This window comes from Podarcis raffonei, chromosome 15 (genome assembly GCF_027172205.1).
Source record: "Podarcis raffonei isolate rPodRaf1 chromosome 15, rPodRaf1.pri, whole genome shotgun sequence".
In the NCBI taxonomy this organism is placed as follows: Eukaryota; Metazoa; Chordata; class Lepidosauria; order Squamata; family Lacertidae; genus Podarcis; species Podarcis raffonei.
This window is the reverse complement of record NC_070616.1, coordinates 41,271,408-41,293,619: the sequence shown is the minus strand read 5'-3', so window position 1 is coordinate 41,293,619 and position 22,212 is coordinate 41,271,408. Positions and strand designations below refer to the sequence as shown.

The following is a 22,212-nucleotide window of genomic DNA, read 5'->3' as shown; positions in this document are numbered from 1 at the left end:
GCCTCTTCACGTGTTAGAAATTTCATGGGGTAATCAGCGTGTAGATTGTAACATGTAATGTTCCTACATGCGTGAAAGTCATGCTGTGTGCTTATGCTGGGAAGTCGTGCCTCCACTCAGCCCATATCTTGCCTGTCCATGTCAACTCCAGTCCTGTCCAGGTGAATTGCAATTATGTCTGGAGGGCAACTCTTGATTCCAATGTACCTCATGGTCCATTACTGTTGAACTGGTTCTTTGCATTAAGCAAATTAATGTGGATATGAAGATCATCATTGACTATCTTGCTGTTTTGTGGCTATTATTATTTAGTTAGATGTAATAAATGATACCGTTATCTTGCTGGGCGTGTTCAGCATAATAAAAGTGAATGCACTGTGATTACTCATCCATGAGAGTAGTTTCATTTGTTTAACATAACCGAGAGTTGCAGGTGTATAAAAGAGAGAGAGAGAGGGGGGGGGGGAAGAGTGCAGTTGCCCTAAGGAAGAAAATGGGAATTAAGTAAAATTTCCTATATACTTTTTGTCATGAACTTCCACAAACAATCATCATGGGAAAACACTAATGCTTTTATTCCCCTGAAAAACACAGTTACCCTCATTGGGTGCACAGAAGTTTGGGTTTCACCTTAAAATACAGGTACATATATAAATAGTATATTGTAAAAAGCCAATAAGTGATCAATAGATTTTATAGGCATATTATCGACATATGGGACTCCAGTGGAGATGATTACAATGACAGAAGCAGAAGGGGGTTTAGAAAGTCTTAGGGACTCTACCAATTCATTAGAACAGCTCTTACCAGCAATCAGCACATGAATAGGAGAGGTATGGATCAGCTTATTCACGGCAGTCCTCATGAATTTCCAGAGATGGTTGCCCTGAATCATGGATCCGTTTACATTTAAAGCACATATGAATCTCTTGTGCAGCCATGCTTCCCCATTCATTTCAATGGAGGGCCCCATTGTTTGCATGTGCAGAACCTGTCCCTCTAGCCACTTTTTCTTTTTCTTTAAAAAAAGAAGAAGGAAGGAAGGAAGGAAGGAAGGAAGGAAGGAGAGTGTTGTACAAACCCATGCAAATCAGTGGCCTGCCAGGGAGCCAAATGTATATTCGAATCCAAATTCCTGATTTTTTGCTGCATTGTCACTCCTGCATTACATAAAAAATCTACAGGTTTCTTATAATGTACATGTTACATCAAATAACTGAAATTTGATTGAAATGTGTCAGCATTCAGATATGAACATTGACAATTCTGGACAAATTTCACAAATTTCCCCAAACTTAGGAATGTTGGTGACTATCGACTGGCATCCAAGATAGAATTTGGGCAAAATCCCTCATAGATGAGTTTCAACATTCTCCGAAACACACACAGAATTTTGCCTTTGCTACACAAAAAGCAACCAATGGGAGAAACCTTTTTCTGTTCCCTCTTGCTCAAATTGAAGCCTGACAGTTCTGCACAAAACCTGATAAAAAGCCCATACATGCCACATAGTTACTGGTTAGGATGTATGAAACTAGACAGCTTACGTCAGTACCTGAAACCTTAATTGAATCAAAAGGTGAAAAAGGTGTATAATATTCATACATTAACTACTGTCCTATATTTATATATATGTATATATACCATTATGCGTATAAAAGCTTGTGGATGAGTCCTTCATGAAGAATTTAAGGAATTCTTGTACATTGGTTCCATCAGAAGCAGGAGAGAAGGTGAAGACAGATTGTACTATAAAGATGCATGCTTGTAGCTGCTTGCTTTTTTTTTGCATTATTTTTGTTCATCGTACAACAGGAGACAGAAAAAGTTCCCCTCCCCACCAAAGTCTTCAATTTCTACCTCTACATACAATAACTTACAAGTTTATTTATTTAAATAATTGTAAAACATCTTACATTTTCCATTTTAAAAGAGATTAAACTATAAGCAAATACACACATACGTCCACATTCCACCATTCATATCAGTTTCATAGGAAAGTCTTCCATGCTGGTACCCTGTTTTGTGATCATTATTATTTTCTGCACAAACTAAATTGGTATCTGAAAGGCTCCATAGAAAATAGAAACTTCAACATTTTTATTTTTATTTTCCTACAAAGTAAAACAAAAGAGTATCCAAAATATCAAGCTTGAATGGTTGGCCAATTTGTTCCTCATTTTAATATTTTACAAACATTAGGAAGGCTTTGTGTCCATAAGAAAAAGAATTCTTGTACTCCGGACTCAATCCCATAAACAGTGTGCATTTGGATCATGGCCAATTCCTCATTTTAATGTTCTTGTGAGAGGGGGGGTGGGTTGATGTAAGCGTATATGAAACCTGGAACAGATGAGAGCAGTCTCCTGGTGTGTCTGATTCATTATTATTTTGTTTAAAAAGTGCCTTTGCGTTCTGCACATGGCTTCCCCCAGCAATAGAGCTTGTAGTGCTCCCCCCCCTTTTTAGTGCTCCATAACAATAAGTAGTTTTGTGCTGTAAAAAAAAGGGGGGGAAATGTCGGCGGGGACTCCAGCAACTCCTCCTCTTCTTTCACATTGGAGGAACGACAAGACCTGTCATAGCTGAAAATGAAAAGGGACAACATTAACATTTCGGCTGCTTGTCAAAATAGAAATATAGCAGACAAAGATGGTTCAATTATTAGTTATTCCTTAACATCGGCATTTCCAATGTTCGTTAAAATAGAAATATATAGAAATGAAGCTGGATCTATCCCTAGTCACTTCCAGGCTGGACACTCCATATGTTTGTGTGTACTGCTAAAATAAATAAATATTCATCCCTATTTCCTCTATCCATAGTCAGTAAGAAGCAATAAAATAGGCAATAAAATACCCTTCCAAACTGGACAGATGTTTCCAACTCTACAATTCTATGATAATTTGTTAACTCACTTTTACAGAGAATTGCGGTGGTATCCTTGACAAATCATTGCACTCCAAGGTTGCCTTTCCACAGATCCTCCTTCTAGTAACCCTAACTTCTAGTAAAGTTATGAGGATTATTTTTATTTATTTAATTTTGCAAAAAAGTAACAACAAAAAACCACACCACAACCACAAGGGGTTGTGGGGAGGCATCCCTGCGATGCAATAATACCATCTGAATTCTCTGCGAATGAGTGAACAGATGATGAGAAAAAGGCAAGTGGAGTACAGTGGTACCTCAGGTTACAAACACCTCGGGTTACAAACACTTCGGGTTACAGACTCCGCTAACCCAGAAGTAGTACCTCGGGTTAAGGACTTTGCCCCAGGATGAGAACAGAAATCGTGTGCTGGTGGCAGCAGGAGACCCCATTAGCTAAAGTGGTACCTCAGGTTAAGAACGGTTTCAGGTTAAGAACGGACCTCTGGAACGAATTAAGTTTGTAACCTGAGGTACCACTGTACCAACTTGTCCTAGACTAGAAACAATTGTTTTTCAGAATGCTGAATGTGGCAGTCACAATTCTGCACATGGATTTCTACTATCTGACCTGGTCAAACAAATACTTTTGTAGACATTGAAGTTTTTGGAACACTTTGTAGATTTGCTTAGAGATGAGAGCCAAAATTAAAAACAAAAAACTGAAAGTGTACAAATGTGCGCAATAATAGCTGTATCGTATCACCTTTAATTCTCTGGGGTGGGATGGGGTAGGGTGGCCTCAGCTGCCATCCAGCCATGATTAGTGCCCATTGGTGTTGATAGGGTAGGCAACAGGGAGACCAACAGGAATTGGGGCCAAAGTCAATGACAGGCAAAACCAACTAATTCTAGTTTTGTCCCCAGCCCCTTCTCTGCTGAGCTCTATGCGGGCAACACTTGAGAATAAGGAAGAAGAAACCAACAGACCATGCCAGCCTCCAGACTGGTTGTAAGTAAGAAGCAAGGCAAGTGGAGCCTGGCTGGGGGCAGACTGGGGCTGGAGAGGCAGTGCCCCGTTTGCTCCAATGGGCCAGCTTCCATCTCTTTTCAACCATAATCTTACCCTTTCTTGGTTAAAGGTAAAGAGACCCCTGACCATTAGGTCCAGTCATGGCCGACTCTGGGGTTGTGGCGCTCATCTCGCTTTATTGGCCGAGGGAGCCGGAGTATAGCTTCCGGGTCCAGCATGACTAAGCCGCTTCTGGAGAACCAGAGCAGTGCACGGAAACGCCGTTTACCTTCCCGCCGGAGTGGTACCTATTTATCTACTTGCACTTTGACGTGCTTTCAAACTGCTAGGTTGGCAGGAGCAGGGACCGAGCAACAGGAGCTCACCCCATCGCGGGGATTCGAACAGCTGACCTTCTGATCGGCAAGTCCTAAGCTCTGTGGTTTAACCCACAGCGTCCCCCTAACAGCAAACTCTTTCAGTGAGGAGACAACTTGGGGGGCGGGGGGGGGGGTTGCCAAGAAAGGCAGCAACTACTGTGGGGCCAAGTGAATGCTTTCCCCATTGTTGATATGATGTGGCATAAGCTTCCTCTGGTTTTATTGCTGCTTTCAGTGATAAAATCCAAGGGTATTAATTGCTTTCTAAAATGTCCAATCCTCTATTTGACCTATTTCTGTGAGATGACTTAATGGCAGCTTGTAGCCTACCTTTTGTTCTTGGAAGCTGCTCAATGCTTCTCCCCTTCCTCCCCTTTGGGGCTGTGCTGTCAAAAGCCTATTTCCCAGTCTGCACTACTTTTTATTGAATGTTTGTGAGCTTCGGATTAAGGTCTTACACTGCTCGCAAAGCTGTAATTATTTTTGCCTGTATTACTATATATTGAATCGATGTAACTTTTCAATAAAGGTGGTTCATGGCAGGACATACCATGATGAGGGGGGAATATAGGAACCATTGTGATTATTCCGCAGGGATTGTGCTCTCTCTCTCTCTCTCTCTTTATTGGAGAGAAATGGAAAGGAAGAATTAGAGACATGCTGCATTGTATTAACCTCAAAAGACTGCCGTGATCAGATGAGGCGCATGATTAAGCTTGTCAAAAATCACCCAGATGCTAGGGTGACATGCACACCTTAGGTATGTGTTATTAATAATAGTAATAAACATAAGGAACTTTTGTTCCTTTCCTACTTGCAAAGAAAAAACAAATAAAATGCAAGCAGGGCCATCTTTCCCATGCAGTGACATTAAGCAGGTTGCTTTGGACAGAGGACAGGAACATATACCGTATAGCAGGACAGATTATGGGTGACTTGAGGTTCAAGGGGACCTCTAGCAAAGAAGCATCTGCCAGGCCCCTGACACCTGCTGCCTCCCCCCATTCTGACACCCCTGCACTTGTATTGGATTCAGTGGCTGTGGTGCAAGGAAGCAACCATGCTGCATTCCACTGGAGGAGTTTGTAAGATGCCTACCATTTAGATTTCCAAAAATTCAATAGGAACCTCGCTACATAGAAAGCTGACTTATATCAAGTTGAGCCACTGACCCATGTAGCTCAGTATTATTTACACTGAGGGCTCATCAAGACTTGCACTAGAAAGCTTTCAAGGCACAGGTCTGAGTGATCTTGCCCTTGTGCCACCACTTCCCCCCAATCTCCCCACTCTTTAGTGATACTTTGGAGCAATCCAGGAAAAAACCCAATTGACATTTGCTCCAATTCAGCAGTAAAGATCAAGCTTCCTCTGAGGAAAGTGGAGGGAGAAGGGCCAGTCTGGATGAGCCTTGGCTGGCAGAGGCTCTCCAGGTTTTCAGGCAGGGGACATTCTCCTACCTTGGAAATGCCAAGATGCTCTTCTGCTGAGCTATGACCACTGAAGGGCATTGCAGGAAGCTCAAAACCATGGAATGCAGGGCAAAAAGTGAGCCAAGTGGAATGGGCAGGTGGGTGGACTTGGCCTGTATGCGTCAGCACTCATGTACTGCCTGAGAATGATGCATAGAGACAACTGAAAGGTTCACCCACAATTTAAAGCAAATTCTGGGTATCTGCATGTAATCACTATGGGATGGCCTTGCAAGGGATGGAAGGACCCATTAGATCTGGTCCATCCCAGTTTTACATGAGCCAGGACCAAGTCCATTCCATTTCTGTGTGGGGTTTAAAGGGAAACCCTTTTAAAATCTGCACAGGAATGTGAAGTTATATGAAGTGTTGCCACTGTCTGGATAATAGGCATTTTTCTTGCCTTCAAATAAAGCTCCCAAACAGGGATCCTTGCTGCCATACATGATTTGAATACAATAGAGCAAGTTTATTACATGGGGCAGCCTTGTGTTCCCACCCCCTGTACAATTCCCTCTGAGAGTGACAGAACGTTGTGAAGTCCCATCATTCCCAGGGGGGCTTGCTCTATTGTATTCCAAGTGTGTGATGACAAGGAGCCCTGCATGCTACCCACGCCAGCTTGTGTCTGGATGACCTGTTTTGGAGCTTTCAAAAATGGAAACGGGGAAAACCTATTGCCCCCTCCTACTCTTACCCTTTGCCCTGCTCTTTTCAGACACAGTTCCACGCCTAAATGCTCTAAGTCCTAGCACATGTTTGTTGGTTTGTTCTGCCCTGGTGCTTTCCTCACGAAAACCCACTTTCTAGCGCTCAAAATTGGAGCAAACACCAATTCAGAGTTTCTGTGGATTGACTTTTGCTCCAATTGAGATTTAAAGAGCAGGTTTTTGTGGGGAAAGTGCCAGGGCAAAACACGGAGCTCTAAAGCATGGACTGTGCCTGGAAAGAGCTGGGCAAAAGGTAAGGAACTCTTGGGCTCCTCATAAAGGGATCCACAGGACTGAGGATTCTGAAGTGGACTCATAATATAATCCAATCCTGGTCATGATCCAACCAGGTCAAATCAAGGGAGCCCACTTGGGTACCTGTGTTCTGCAGATTCCTTTCTCATCCTTGCTTTGAGTTCAGTGAAAACTATAGGTTCAAATACCTACATGCACAGATATTCTATTCAACCCATCAAAAGCAGTTTGACGCTTGAGAGCATATGTTATACAGATTTTCCTGATAACCTCTTGAAGGAAGGTGCTTTTTCCTCCCTTGTTTATTCTGGCTTTGGGAAACATGCATTCTCGCTTCTGTGTTACAGGGAATGCCTGTGCATGGTGAATGTGAATGTGCACATGTGAATGTTGACAATCACAGGTGAATTTGTGAAAGCCTCCAAACTAATATTTCCCACCTTCTCTGACATACACTAATGAATGGTGAACAGTCAAATTTAGATAACTTTCTGCATTCACTGCTGCATATGTGGGTTTCCAGACATTCACAAAATTTGTTAAGGCTTGTCAACTTCACACAACATTTCAAACATTTAGGATCACACACACATATAGCAAACCACTGCTGTAATCAATCACATTTCACAAGAGCTGAACTCATAATCTCAGTAATGATAAGAGGCGAGATCTGGGCTGAGAACCTCAGAAAAAAATCAGGCATCGTTATTTAAGGAGGAAAATGCTGTGGCATGTAACTATTCCTCTCCCCCATTAGCTTCTTCTGCGATGGCCTCTGAGGGTTATTTCAGTAACTTGTTGGAAAAAGCAGCCTCAGGTTTGTAACAAGATACACAATTGCTTGGACATGTGCTGCCCAAGGTCTAGAGGCTCTCAAATTTCTCTCATTACTAACACCATCACGTCTTGAATGTTTGTTTCCTCCTTGTGAAGGCCTCCCCTTTTGTTTGAGATCACTGGAAGCTATAGTTTCAAATGCATAGCTATACTATACTATCATAAGCAGTCTAAAAATGCTAAAAATAACATTATTAGCTATAATGTTATTTAAACACCTACTGTCTAAATCAGCCAGGTATATAGCACAGAGAAAGTGAGGTGCAATTGGGCTTTGTTTTATTTCATTCATTTGTTTTAGATCTCATTTTCTACCCCACAATGCCCAGAATGATGCTTTGTCAGGAGCACTGCGGAGGATGCAAAACTGTGCCCAGACAACAACAACAGCATCAACCCTTATATAAAAAAAAGTTGTGCTACTTTCACTGCTCATGAGAAGTCCAATCCTTGATAAACTGTTTGAGAATTTCTCTTCCTCCTGGATAAATTACCGTATGTGAGGTTTGCCTCCTAAATTTATCTGCCTGCGAATAGGGGGGTGAACTTCATGGCACTGTTTCAACACAGCTCTAGCGTGTTACTCCTAATCATTCAACAACAGCAATAGCCGAGGATGTGACCTTATGCATGCTGACTCAGAAATAAGCCCTGTCTTCATTGCAACTCAATTCCCACTGCACATAGGATTGCAACCTAAAATACTCCCCTCTTTCAAAACGAGAGTGCTCTAGCCCCACAAAAAAGTGTAGGGAAAATCAGGAATGGACTATTCTATAATATGACTGTGAATTTAGCTCTGTTACCAAAACCAAATTGCTGCACTGAGCGTGTACTCAGACACAGGCTCCTTAATTCTATGTCCATCTCTCTGAGCCATTATTTTTGCACCTGGTTGGCTGCTTGGCTATGCTTGAGGTTCTAATAAAAAATAAAGTAGATCCCACAAGCCTGAACTGTGTGTGTGTGAGAGGGAGGGAGGGAGGAAGACTCTTAAACAAGAAAACTGAAACTGAATAGAGCCTGACATGGGAGTTCTCCAGACTATACCTTGAGACTCCACCAATTTCACAAGGAATCAAGTCTCAAGGCAAAGTCAGGAGAAAAAAGCTTCTTGACAGTTTCAGCTCCCCTGGACTTACTGCAGAGGTGAAACTGACAAAAGGCTTCTCCAGATTGTGCCTCAAGGCTTTTCATCAGTTTTCACCTCCTGCTGGGTATTCTACAGGGCAGAGGAACTCGGGTCCAAAATAATTTTATTTGGAGGTGTGGAGCATGAACTCTCCAAATGTGATTTCCCTGCTTCTGCTGCCACCGCCAAGTGCCCTTTTCTCTTTTGGTTACTAGGCAGTGGTGGCAGCAAGGCAGTAAAATCAGTTATCTCCCACTAGGGATGGACAAATCTGCTCGTTTCTGTTTCTCTCGGTTTCTCATTTCCCCAGGCTTAACTTCAGTTCACTCCATTTTCCCATCAATTTGTAATTTTTTCTTTAAAAAAGTTTGCACATAAATCAATATCCAACTCCATGCACATTTTCCCCAATATCTGCATCCTTGCCTAAGATGTAAACCATTTTTATTTTATTTTTTTGCAAGGAATTGCCACTAATATGTTGAGAGGTTGTAGATCTCTGATGATGCGGCTGTTCCAATTCTACAAACAGAGACTCTCACCTAAGAGATCTACAGCAAACCTTTTTAGAACTAAAATACCCAGCAGATGAAGTTAGACAACAGATCAACAGAGCCAGACAGATACCTAGAGAGAACTTGCTGCAAGACAGACCCAAAAAAGAAAATAACAGAACACCTCTAGTCATCACATACAGCTCCCAAGTTAAAACAGTACAACGCATCATCAGAGATCTACAACCTCTCCTGGACAATGATAGTTCTCTTTCTCAAGCTCTGGGAGGAAGACCTTTCATTGCCTACAGACAGCCACCCAATCTTAAACAACTCCTAACCCACAATAATACTACAACCAGACGTAACACAGACACTGGCACCAGAGCCTGCAATAAACCCAGATGCCAACTTTGCTGCCACATACACCCGGACAACACCATTACTGGCCCCAACAACATCACACATACCATCTCGGGACTATTTAATTGCTCATCGTCTAACATTGTATATGCCATCAAATGCCAACAGTGTCCTTCAGCTCTCTATATTGGACAAACAGGCCAAACCTTACGCCAAAGAATAAACGGACATAAATCGGACATCAAGAATCACAAGACAGAGAAACCAGTAGGAGAACACTTCAATCTCCCAGGACATTCTATACAAGATCTCAAAGTAGCTGTTTTACTACAAAGGAATTTCAGAAATAGACTGGAAAGAGAAGCTGCTGAATTGCAACTCATTACCAAACTTAAAACCATGGAGAGACCTGGTCTGAACAAAGACATTGGATTCTTATCTCATTATACATGACAAAGCCATTTTTCACCTTCTCACCGCTTGCTTTTTCCTGTAAGACCTATTGCAGTCGTTAAGAGTCGTCAACAGGCTCATCACAGCTATCTGCCAATCACCCATTCCCACCACCCTTCTGAGTAATACCCCTCCCCACCTTCTCACTATATAGAGGGATCTGGCAACTTCTGTTTCAAGTGTATCTGAAGAAGTGTGCATGCACACGAAAGCTCATACCAAGAACTAACTTAGTTGGTCTTTAAGGTGCTACTGGAAGGAAAAAAATTTTTTGTTTTGACTATGGCAGACCAACACGGCTACCTTTCTGTCAATGGATTCAAGTTACTAAGGATTCCAATTAAACACCAGGAAAAACTTTCTGACAGTATCTTACTGTTAGACAGTGGGACATTCTCCCTTGGGAGATGGAGAACTCTCCTTCATAGGAGGTTTTAAAGCAGAGGTTGGATGGCCATGTATCATGGATGCTTTAGCTGAGATTCCTGCATTACAGGGGGTTGGACTAGATGACCCTCTGGTGCCCTTCAAACTCTACAATTCTATGATTCCCTACACACCTGTGTACCCAATAGGTTTTTCTTGCTTACGGGCTCTAGAAAGTTGCAGGAGGGCCATTGGAATTTCCCAGAGCCCTCGGGCCTCCTTTCCAAAGCAAGAAGTGAGGCGCCTCACTTTCCAGGCAGTGGAAAAGAGGTGTGAGGGCTCTGGGATGCTGCAGAAGCCCTCGCGCTACCTTCTCAGAGCCTGTAGCCTAAAGAGGTGCAGTTCATTCTACAGTGTCATGATTTAATTTCTGCCTCATTCCTCTGCATATGTAGATAATGCTTTGCAGCGTGGCTCTTAGCATACAGAAATGGGGCCTGCAACAAAACGTTGCAGTGCGGAGTATTCATGTTCCAGTCATTAATCCATACCTTTATCCATGACTCTCCGTTTTCTCCCTTCTCCTAGCTACTTTTCCATTCCTTTCCACACACACACACAAGCCAGTTAGCATTCTGTGGCAAGTGAGCATGCTCAGTCCTCACTGGGCTATTTTGGTTGTTTTCCCCGCTCTGAGAAGTCTCCCCACGAAAGACTGTTGTGTACTTGTGTAAACCTTAGGGTTCCCCTGCAAGCCTGCTGATCCCTCCCTGATGCCATTTTGGCTACATAACCAATGACATGCACACCCAAACATTAGAGACAGAGAGAATAATCTCTCCATTCAGATATTCCGATCTAGGCAAAGGCATAGGTGGCCAACAGTTCCTTTGTACTGCTCCAGCAGTTTCCAATTTGCTGCCTTGCATCTGTGATGAGATGATTAGACACCAGGGTACTCATCACTTCACGTTGCGTCACGTCACATTACATCTCTGCCACGCTGTTTTTAAGCAGCCTTGACGTCCGACACAATATAAATGCCGGGCTTTTCCTGATCAGGACACCTGCTATCAATTTGGGGGAGCAGCCAAGAAATGGGGGTGTTGTCAGGCCTGCTGCTTTCCCCCTGCCTACCATGTCTGGCTACATAAGAGGAATGTCTAGCAGATGGCACACAAGGAGCGGAAAGCAGGAACACATGGCACAAGGCGGGTTATCTGAGGGTATCCGTGTGTCATTCCTAACACCATTGTGGAAGCCAAGAATCATGTGGGTTTCCTCCCTTGTGTAACCTTAATGAGAACCATAGAGCAACTTAGAATAACAACCAGTTGCTTGAAACATTGCGAGCTTTCAAACAACATGTTCTTTATCAGAAATAGGTGGTAAGGGCACATCAGTGAAATAGAGAGCATATGGGGATAAGAAAAGAAAAACCTTTTTGGCCCATCCAGTCCAGCATCTTACTTACCACAATGACCAACCAGATGCAGGCAAAGCACACGCTCTACCACTGAGCCCTTTCTTACATTGCCTCTGAACATGGAGGCTTTATATAGCTTTCATGGCCATTAATAGGATAATCATCCATGTGCTTGTTTGGTTCCCAGGACTCCACCATTTCATTTAACAGGCTTGCCCTGGTAGAGTGCTCAGCTCCCTCTGGTGAGCATGATGCACCTCAGCATTGGAGCTTCGGGATAGAAGGATCTCTGCCCTCTCCTCATCCCCAAGGTTCTGGTTTATTTTGGCTTTGCACTGATTGGTTATTTATAGAACTCAAAAAGCAAGGAGACAAATCAAACTTCTGCACACCATTCCAGGTCTGAGCTGGAAGAAAAGCAGAATCCTCACCCACTTCTTAGCTCCATGAAGCTGATTGTCCCTGACCTGACACTGTGTTTCTAAGGTGCAATGTAAGGTCAGGGAAATGACTGTACGCTTTGGGAAATGAATGCAGTCCTGGTGCTCACAAATATACTGGATTCCCATCCAGGCCAGCAAATAACCGTGGACACCTACAACTTGGCTTATGAGCTCATCTAAGCTGGTGGGCAAACAAGAGGACTACATTCATTTCCCAAAGTGTACAATCATTTCCCTGACCTTACATTGCACCTTAGAAACACAGTGTCAGGTCAGGGACAATCAGCTCATAATGGATTTGGGTTAGGGGAGAGATTACCAAGTATGCTGAAAATGAAAATAAAGGGTTTGCAAGGAGCTTCAAAAGGAGCTCTCCAAAATGGGGGAATGGGCAAATGAGGTTCAGTTTGAACAAGTGTAAAGTGATGCACATTGGGGCAACCACCCCACCCTTAACAAACATATACATTAATGGGGTCTGAACTGGTGGTGACTGACCAGGAAAGAGTTCTTGGAGTTGTGGTGGATAGCTAGATGAAAATGTCGACCCAGTGTGCGGCAGCTGTGAAAAAGGCAAATTCCATGTTAGGGATCATTAGGAAAGGGATTCAGAATAAAACTGCCAATATCAAAATGCTGTAATATACCACACGTAGAACATAGTGTACTGTTCTGGTTGATGCACATGGTAAAGGGCAATGCAAGTGATCTGAGGGATGGAGCAACTCCCTTTTGGGGCTTTCTAGTTTAGACAGAAAGGTGGGGGGTAGGAAGAGACCTAATAGAGGCATATAAAATTATGTATGCCAGGGAGAAAATGGACTGAGAGAAGCTTTTCTTCTTGTCTCATAATATTGGAACCAGGGTAATCTAATGAAACTGATGGTAGATTCTGGACAGACAAAAGGGAGAACTTATTTAAGCTATGGGATTTTTTTACCATAAGATGCAGTGATGGCCACGAACTTGGATGAATTAAAAAGGGATTTACACAAATTTTGGGGGGATAAGGCAATGGCTACTTCACACTGCTGGCTATGTACTATTTACAGTTGCTGAGAATCACAAGTGCAGACAATGCTCAGGTCCTGCTTGCGGGCTTCCCATAGGCATCTGGTTGGCCACTGTGATAACAGGATGATGGACTAGATAGGACTTTGCTCTGATCCAGCAGAACTCCTTTAATGCTCCTAGGCCACTTCCTGCTCAGGTAGATGGTCACACTTCACACATGACATTTTCTGTACATGAAAATGGGGATCTGGTTTAGGATGGGGTGGGGGACATTTTTAGACTATGTGATAATTTGGCAGACTGATGGGTTCCACGTGCTGCGCAACCACAAACAAGGGGAGAATGGAACCCTGATGAAGTGGGATACCTGACTGTGGGGAGACTTCTAAACGCATTCGCCTGAACGTGTTTACAATAACCCTGCAGACCTTATTGCTCCATGTAGGAGGTCAAAGGTGGGTGGATCAAGGATACTGGGGGCAGTGGTGGTGACTGTGTCCTCTACACAATTTCAAAAACATCTTCCAGTGTTGAACTAGCTATGGAACTAGATAGCTAGAGATATGTGTAAGTATGTATAAGATATTTATTATACATGTATATATGGAAGTGCATATTCACTCACAAAAAGCAAGGAAGGGAGATTTTATGGGGCATTTATACAAGTTACCTTTAAAGAGATTGTGTTGTGTGTTTTCACTTTGGGAAAATAAATACTTTTTATTCAACCCCCTGGTGGTTCAAGAAGAGATTTCACATATACTTTGGAGCCCTGTCTGTGCTCTTTTAGGATAGGGGATCACTGCTGAGGCCAGGAGGGCCCTGGAACCACTCAGTTTCCCTATAATAAAATCATTTTGCTCTGTGGAGAGCTGAAATTTATTCAAGCCCATCCATTCTATGTCTTTGGGTGTTTGGCTTTGGCTGTAAAAAATAACTTACATGGCTAGAACTGTCCGTTCTCATTCACCTCCCTTTACAAATTGATCAGTCTCACTGAGGTTCACAGAGGGATGATTTCTTTGGTGAGGTTCCTAAGCAACTTTAGGAGAAGATAGAGAAGCTCTGCAAGAGCTGAACTGCCACCATGGCTGGCATCCCAGGGTGGTGTCGTCAAACGCTTACCAAGGCCTATGCTCTAGCAGGGAATCCCACAAATGGCTCCAAGAGCCTCTGCCTCCTGAGTTAGACCAGTGGTCGGCCAAGCTGGCTGGCAGCAGCACGTGAAAGAAGAACTATTTGGAAGAACTATTGCATCAAGGTTGTTGTGCACATTGCAAAAAGAAACCATTGAGATTGTACATCCCATTGATGGAAAAAAGACTGGTGGATATAAACATACTAAATAAGTAAAATAAACAAATGGGAATTCAGGGGAAATGGAACGCCAGAGAGAGGGAACACATAGAACAATAATCATAGAAAGTTGTCTTATACTGATTCAGACACTTGGTCTATCTAGCTCAGCAGGCACATGGTCTTGCCCCTGCAATTGAGGGGGCTGGTGCCACATGATGTGATCACGTCATGCGTGCACACTGCATGACAAGCTCATGTCAATCGTGTGTGCGATACATCAGCACATTGCAGGTGTTCACGCACAGCGTGCACATGTCACTCTGGAATATTGAGGGGGCCAGGCCTCCTCCTTGAAATTTTTTGAAGGGTCCTCAGTCCCTCCCCCCCCCCGATGGTGCTCCTGTAGCTCAGCATTGTCTACACAGCAGCTCTGCAGGGTTTCAGGCAGCTGACATTCCCAGCTCCACCTGGAGATGCTGGGGATCACACCTGGGACCTTTGCATGTACAGCAGAAGCTCCTCAAAGGAGCCTCAACCCTTCCCCGCCAGGCCTGCTCCTCTAGCCTGATCCCTCTGCCCACTTGTCTCTCAGGGCTTATCCACACTTCTACTTGTCCCATTCCTAGAAGCAAGAGCCAAACACTTTTCCATGTGTCCCACACTTTCCAGGCACGGGTCCAAGTGGGTTTGCCTTTGCCCCACCACATAATTGCCCCTTGTCCCGATTTAATGTTAAACCATGGGTTTTCCTGGAGGAAAGCTGTGGGGCAAATGGAGGTATGCATGAGCCCCAAGTGAACCTTTGTTTTGCTTTGCTTTCTTGGGGCAGTGTGGGAAGTTAAACTGGTTGCTACTGCTAAGAGTAGAGTGTCCAGGGCAGGTGATAGGACCAGTCAGCTGCCCAAGAGTGCCAGGATTTGCTGGAAACGAGGGATGGGACAGATTTATTGCATCTAAGTCTCCTTCCCTTCCTACCCTCTCAGGTGCTAAGATCAGCAGAGACACCCCTCTTGGTAGTTCCTCCATCTTCAGACGCTCAGGGGGTGGGGTGGCTCAGAAGACAGCATTCTCATTGACTGTCCCCAAGTGCACCTGACACCTTCATTATATAGCTTCCAGCAATTGCTGAAGATGCACCTCTTTGCCCTGGCTTTAGACGCTTTGTTGTTGTTTAGTTGTTTAGTCGTGTCCGACTCTTTGTGACTCCATGTACCAGAGCACACCAGGCACTCCTGTCTTCTACTGCCTTCCACTTAAAAGGTCTATATTTTCTGGACCTACGTTACTTCTGTAATTTTAAGTTGTAATGTAAAACTGTTTTTAATATTGAATCATAATGTTGTGTTTTAATGTTATAACCTACTCTGGGACCTTAGGGTGAAGGGTGAAGAATAACAACAACAGCAGCAGCAGCAGCAGCAGCAGGTATATCTGGTTGACCACTGGTTTAATCTAGTGGCACTTTCAGAATGATTTCCCCCCTTTTCCATTTGCAAATTGCCTAGCAATATGGGTGGACCAGTAGGTCTTACGTGGAAACTTATTAGCTTGTTATTAAGGAGATTCACAAACACACTCCACACTAAAAAATAAAATAAAAGCTACCTCAAGGCAACTGGGAGAGTGGAAAGAACTGTCTGTGGGAGGGCTTGCCATGGGTGGCAACAATTCATTATCCTTTCTTTAACTTTTTATAACACAGTCTCTGCAGGTGCTGGCAATACAGCTCTTCTTGGTCGTTACCAGCCGGCAGCCACCCTCCCATCCCCAGAATGAAACACTGCTTCACAGGGATGGGGATGGCAGTCACTGTCCTCTGAGAGGAGCTCCAACAGTTCCCATCAAAAACTGAAAATACAGCAGGGACCAAATGCCCATTGTTGCAGCCACCATAAATGATGGGACTCCTCACTCTACCCCAGAGTCTTTAAAATAATGTTGCTTCCCCCAACACACACACTCACAAATCTCTGTGTGTGTGTATCTTCCATCCTAAAAACTCACTACTCCATTTGCAGATGTCAGTTTTCGGTGGGGACATATTTTCCAAACATACTTTTCTCCATACTCCTTTGGCTAGCATGCGGGGACAACAGCACAACATTCAGAGAAGTGTGCATTCTGAAAAGTAACTTGTTCTCAGACATCCCTAGACCAGCTGATTTAAGCTCATGGGCCACAGTTTGGGAACACATCTCCTAGATGAAGGTGGGCTCCAGTAGGCTCACTCCAAAAATACAGCCCTACCTACTACACTTCGCTTTAACTTTAAGATTCCTGAAACTTTTCTGCCCACCGATATCATGAACTAGATGGCACCCAGCTAACATTCAGCCCATATTCACAAACATTACTTGTACATCATGTTGTAAGTGCAACAGCAAAGATCATTCAGAGTGTAACTTAAGGTGTTCTCTCAATGTTAAAGCAAGCCAACCAAGAGGCTGCTGCTGGTGATGTAGCTTAGCAACCAGTTACAGTGTCATGATCTTTGCTGAGGTTGGCTGTCTTCTGATTGGCTGTGCAGTTCTGATGGAGTTTCCCCTTATATGTGTTAGTTGTATATCCCTCCACTATGAACAAGGCCTGACTAAAGAAAAGTCAAAACCTTTCTCTCCAGGTCGTACATTGTTTTTGTTCAGTTTCCCTCCGTTGATGCATTATCAGGATTCCTGTTGTCTCTGGACTCCATCTGTGTTGTTTAAGTGATATTGCTAATGCATCAAGATCCTCCAAGCTTTCAGCTGCTTTGCTGTTTCTGTATCTACCTTTGAAACAAAACACGTTGCATGCATGGAGGCTCCAGGGGGCAGGGAGTGGAAAATAGAGTTTTACGTACCTCTGAACCCATTTCCATTGCCAGTGGAGCAAGCCGGGGAAGGAGACCCCTGGGGTCGGATGACGGGAGCAAAGGCACTCTTTTGTTTGACAGCAGGAAAGACAGAGGAGGAGAATGGGAGGATGGAGGAAGTGCTTGAGGAACCAACTGTTGGACTTGAAGACATCACTGAAGAGAAGGGGAAGGGAGAAACAGAAATTCCATTAGAAGAAATAGGAATTTTGGGGACTGGAAAATCCCCCTCCCTCTTTCCCTCCCACTTCACACCAATTTACAATCCAAAGAGCATCTTTAAGGGGCGACTGATGAGAACTTAGTTATTTGGTCCCAAAGCCCAGTTCAGGTGTTCAGCCTGGAAAGGTTCTGACACAAAGGCCACATCCACAACTTGCATTTAAGGCTTTCTTATACCACTGTAACCATCATGGCTTCCCCCGAAGAATCCTGGGAAGTGTAGTTTGTTAAGGGTGATGAAAGTTCTTAGGAGACCCCTACTGCCCTCCCAGAATGACAATTCAATCCTTCCTGCCAGGGAGCTCTGGGAACTATAGGAATGGGGTCTCCTAACAATTCTCAGCACCCTTAACAAACCACCGTTCCCATGATTCTTTGGGAGAAACCATGACTGTTAAAGTGCCCCAGTGTGGTGTAGTGGTTAGGTGTCAGAATAGGGCCTGGGAGATCAGGGTTCAAATTCCCACTTGGCAATGAAGATCACTGGGTGACTTTGGGCCAGTCCCTGTCTCTCAGCTTAACCTATCTCACAGGGTTTTGGGGGGATAAAATGAGGAGAAGAAGAAACATGTACACCACCTTAATAGTGCTTTAAATACAGTGGAACCTCAGTTTTCGAGCATCTCGGAAGCTGAACAATTCAGAAGCCGAACGTCGAAAACCCGGAAGTGAATGCTTACGTTTTCGAACGCGTCTCGGGAGAATTGAATTCCACTGAAATTGCCGACCGGCAATTGCGCCTCGGTTGTCGAACGTTTCGAAAGTTGAACGGTCTTCCGAAACGGATTGCATTCGACAGCCGAGGTTCCACTGTATATGGGACAGGTGTGGCCAGAGTGTAAGGCACCAGGGAGGTGTATGCTGGCTCCCCCTGTGATGTCCCTGCACACACCCTTCTTTATCAAGGTTCCTTGCAAGAATCTTCCAAGAATGTTCAGTCCAACAGGCTCAGAAACCCTCCTCCCAGTCAAGACAGGAAGATTAGGGGGTGGAGCAGAAAGATGTCCAGGAGGGAACATGGCCCTTAGTGTGAAAAAGGCATTATTTGACCCCATTCTATTGTAACAGAGCGAACAATGGCTACATTACAAGTAGGTCTTTCAAAAGACAGGTTTTATTTGTAATGTTAAGCAACAGCAAATAATAGATCTAAGAAGAAACAGAAACAGGAAGGCACATTGTCCTTGTTTTGCAACTTTTACAAAGATCTCCTGAAAGACTTGATTAATTCAGTGGCCATTATTTGTAGCCTGGAAGATACATGGCTTTCTTTTCTTGGATACAAATGAGATTATTGCAGAAATTGTAAGTAAATTCCTGTTGAGAGCAATGGATTTAAACGAAAAACAAAAAACTACCATGTCCTTATAAACATAACCGCTTTTCACTACCTGTCAAAAGAGTCATTTAATATTGTATCTCATTTTTTAAGTGTTAATAGATGTACTGTATATTCCATTATGAGATATGTTGACTGGTTCAATAAACTGTTTGATATAAAACAAATAAATAAGACCTTCTGAAGCTATTACATAATATAGCATAATAGGGTAATATTCAATCATATACTCCTTTTCCTGCATTATATATTTCTCCTTCCCTTTCTTTTTATACCTATTAGCTAGTTTTCTTTTTATGTATGATTGTAAATGTTTGTGAGAGTACATCTCTGGAAGTGCTGTTGTTGGAGCAATGCATTTTATTGATGTGTTGGTTTAACAAGATTTATATACCACATAATAATCAATAAAAATCTCTAAGCTGTTTTATCCACACAAATGGATAAAATCAAACTTTAAAAACAAGTAGACATGAAATGTAGCAAACTATGGAGCAGTTTTTCAACAAATCTGGATAAAAAAGTTTTATGTCTGTGTAGGTTTCTCTAAACTAAAAAACTTTTAGTTACCATTTAGTTATATCGATACCAGAAAAGGTCCTAGAGCAGACAATTCAACAGTCGGTCTGTGAACCCTTACAAAAGGATGCGGTGATTACTAAGACCCTGCATGGGTTTCGCAAAAACCAGTCATGCCAGATATCATTTCTTTTCTCTCCCCCCCTCTCAATGGAGTAACAAGCTTGGTGGGTCAGGGGAATGCTGTGGACATAGTGTATCTTGGAAAAGTTAATGGGGTGGTGCTGTGGTCTAAACCACTGAGTCTCTAGGGCTTGCCGATCACAAGGGTGGCAGTTGGGATCTGCATAATGGGGTGAGCTCCCGTTGCTCTGTCCCAGCTCCTGCCAACCTAGCAGTTCGAAAGTGTATCAGTGCAAGTAGATAAATAGGTATTGCTGTGGCGGGAAGGTAAACTGCTCTGGCTTCCATCACGGTGTTTCGTTGCTTCAGAAGTGTTTTAGTCATGCTGGCCACATGACCAGGCTCCCCCAGCCAGAAAAGCGAGATGAGCACTGCACCTCATAGTCACCTTTGACTGAATTAAACCGACCTGGGGTCCTTTACCTTTACTAAGTGTATCTTGATTTCAGTAAGATTTTGACAAAGTCTCCCATGATATTCTTGTGAGGAAGTGGTAAAGTGTGGATTGAACAAGGTAATTTGGGGTCCCTTCCAACTATAGAATTCTATTATTCCATTATTTTAGCAGGCACTGAAAGCAATACAGAGAAGGCAGCTGCCAAATATTAATAGGCAGGAAGTTCCAGAGATTAGGTGTTGCCGCACTAGAAGACTGGTTGGAATGAATGTTATGTGGCTCTTGTAAAGTGGCCAGTGCTTCAGAGGGCACATCTGGGGCAAGGCAATCTTTCAAATAAACTGACACAGACATATGATTTCTCCCTCTCTCATAACACTCACGGACATCCAGTGACATTGAAATTCACTGAAGACTCAAGATGGACAAAAGAAAGCATAATTTTTTTCATGCAGTGCACAGATAAACTATGGAACTTGGTCCCACAGGAGGTTGTGATGGCCACCAAATTGAATGGCTTTAAAACAGGGTTAGGGAAATTCATGGAGGATAAGGCTACCACTGGCTACTAAGCCTGATGGCTATTGTTGTACCTGCATAGTCAAAGGCAGTGCGCTTCTGACTACCAGTTGCCAGGAACCTCAGGAGGTGAGAGTGCACTCAGGTCCTGCTTGTGACAGGCATCTGATTGGCCACGGTGAGAACAGGATGGTGGACTAGGCTCCTCTTATGTTCTTATGATTGGATTTTATTTTTTTTATTTTTTCTCAAAAATTTTATTAGTTTTCACAATATTATAAACAAACAAACAAACACACAAAACAAACAAAAAACACAGCCTTATTGAAAATTACAGTTATTAACTTTAAGTGACTTCCTCGCTTCTCCTTGGTTCAATTTCATTGCATGTCCTTTTAACGGTTTTCCAAATCCCAATTTTTATGAAATTTAACTTAAACATTAACATCCTTAGATCTTCACCTTATGGAATTAAACATATTAATTCATCACTTAACATAAATAAAATCCTAAGCCCATTAAGTATCTGCAAGCTGTTTTCAGTTAGTTTAACTTAGCAAATTTAACTAAATAATCATTAAATTTATTCCACTCTTCCTTATGATTGGATTTTAAGTATAGAACAATATCAAAGGTGTCCATATCTTCATCTGTCAAATGTTGAAGGACACAGAAGCTAAAGACCAATATTTTAGATGGTGATTATTATTATTATGATTGAAGCAAACTTTAGGCACTAGGAGAGAGATGCTTGAAACTGGACGGAACTAAGCCTTGCAATCCATTTTGGGATCCAATTGGCAAAAACACTCATTTTGCTGCTCAAATCCACAGCATGCCCACACAATCACAGCTGGATTTTACTCTGCACATTTTCTTCTCAGAGCCTGAACATTTCCTTTTTTAATTTTTTAAAGGGTCTGTCAGCATCTCATTGTAAACCCTTATTGTCAGGGGTTTATAACTCAGCTGTAAAAATTTCTCTCTTTTTCCCTGGAGCTAAAACTTGGCACACATAACTCAGTCAGGAAGTGGAGTTTGTAAGGGTTTTCTTTTTTACAAAAAAGCAGAAAAAAAATCTACCAAACATCTGTTTGGCCATTTTTAAACTCTCTGTGCAAAAATCAATAGACATTTCAAATTTCTTTCTTGAAGGGTGACTCTTTCAAAAAGGCAACTGATTATTATTAAAAGTATTTTATTTTTAAAAATACCTCAATATGTTCTCATCCTATAATATGGTCTGGATTTATTTTTCAAAAACAATCCAGTATTGTCGGTATATAATGAATGGCTATCTTAATCGAAATGACTTTGACAAGGACTTGGAACAATCACCTTTAATCCCAGCTCCACTACGGACACTCATAACTGGGCAGATGGAATAGTTATTAAAGCAAACAAGAGGGACCAGCAACAAACTATTATGAATACTTGCTTTTTAATAAGTCATCTCCTGTTCAGGGTTCCAGCCAGCCGCCATAACACACAACATTCCATGGTTGATGAACATCCTCAGTCTTTACTAGGCTGTGGAAGGTTTTTTTTGGGGGGGGTGTTCCTCCCTCAGTTCTATTATTATTATTATTATTATTATTATTATTATTATTATTATACCTCTGCAGTACAATGATAGTTTCCTTTTGTTATTTAGT

General features: G+C 42.8%; 1 protein-coding gene across 2 annotated transcripts in view; it reads right to left on the bottom strand.

The window, feature by feature from the left end:
- Positions 1 to 553: 553 nt before the first annotated feature.
- EBF2 (EBF transcription factor 2) overlaps positions 554 to 22,212 on the bottom strand; it is a 269,896-nt gene continuing 248,237 nt past the window's right edge. Inside the window, exons 15-17 of one of the 2 annotated variants that reach the window (XM_053366518.1) lie at positions 17,367 to 17,534; positions 12,713 to 12,776; positions 554 to 2,585 (exon numbers count right to left, since the gene is read on the bottom strand). In XM_053366518.1, coding sequence (XP_053222493.1) covers positions 12,745 to 12,776; positions 17,367 to 17,534 — 200 coding nt within the window. In that variant the 3' untranslated portion in view covers positions 554 to 2,585; positions 12,713 to 12,744. The remainder of the gene's footprint in view (positions 2,586 to 12,712; positions 12,777 to 17,366; positions 17,535 to 22,212) is intronic. The other variant, XM_053366517.1, reaches the window with a different exon arrangement.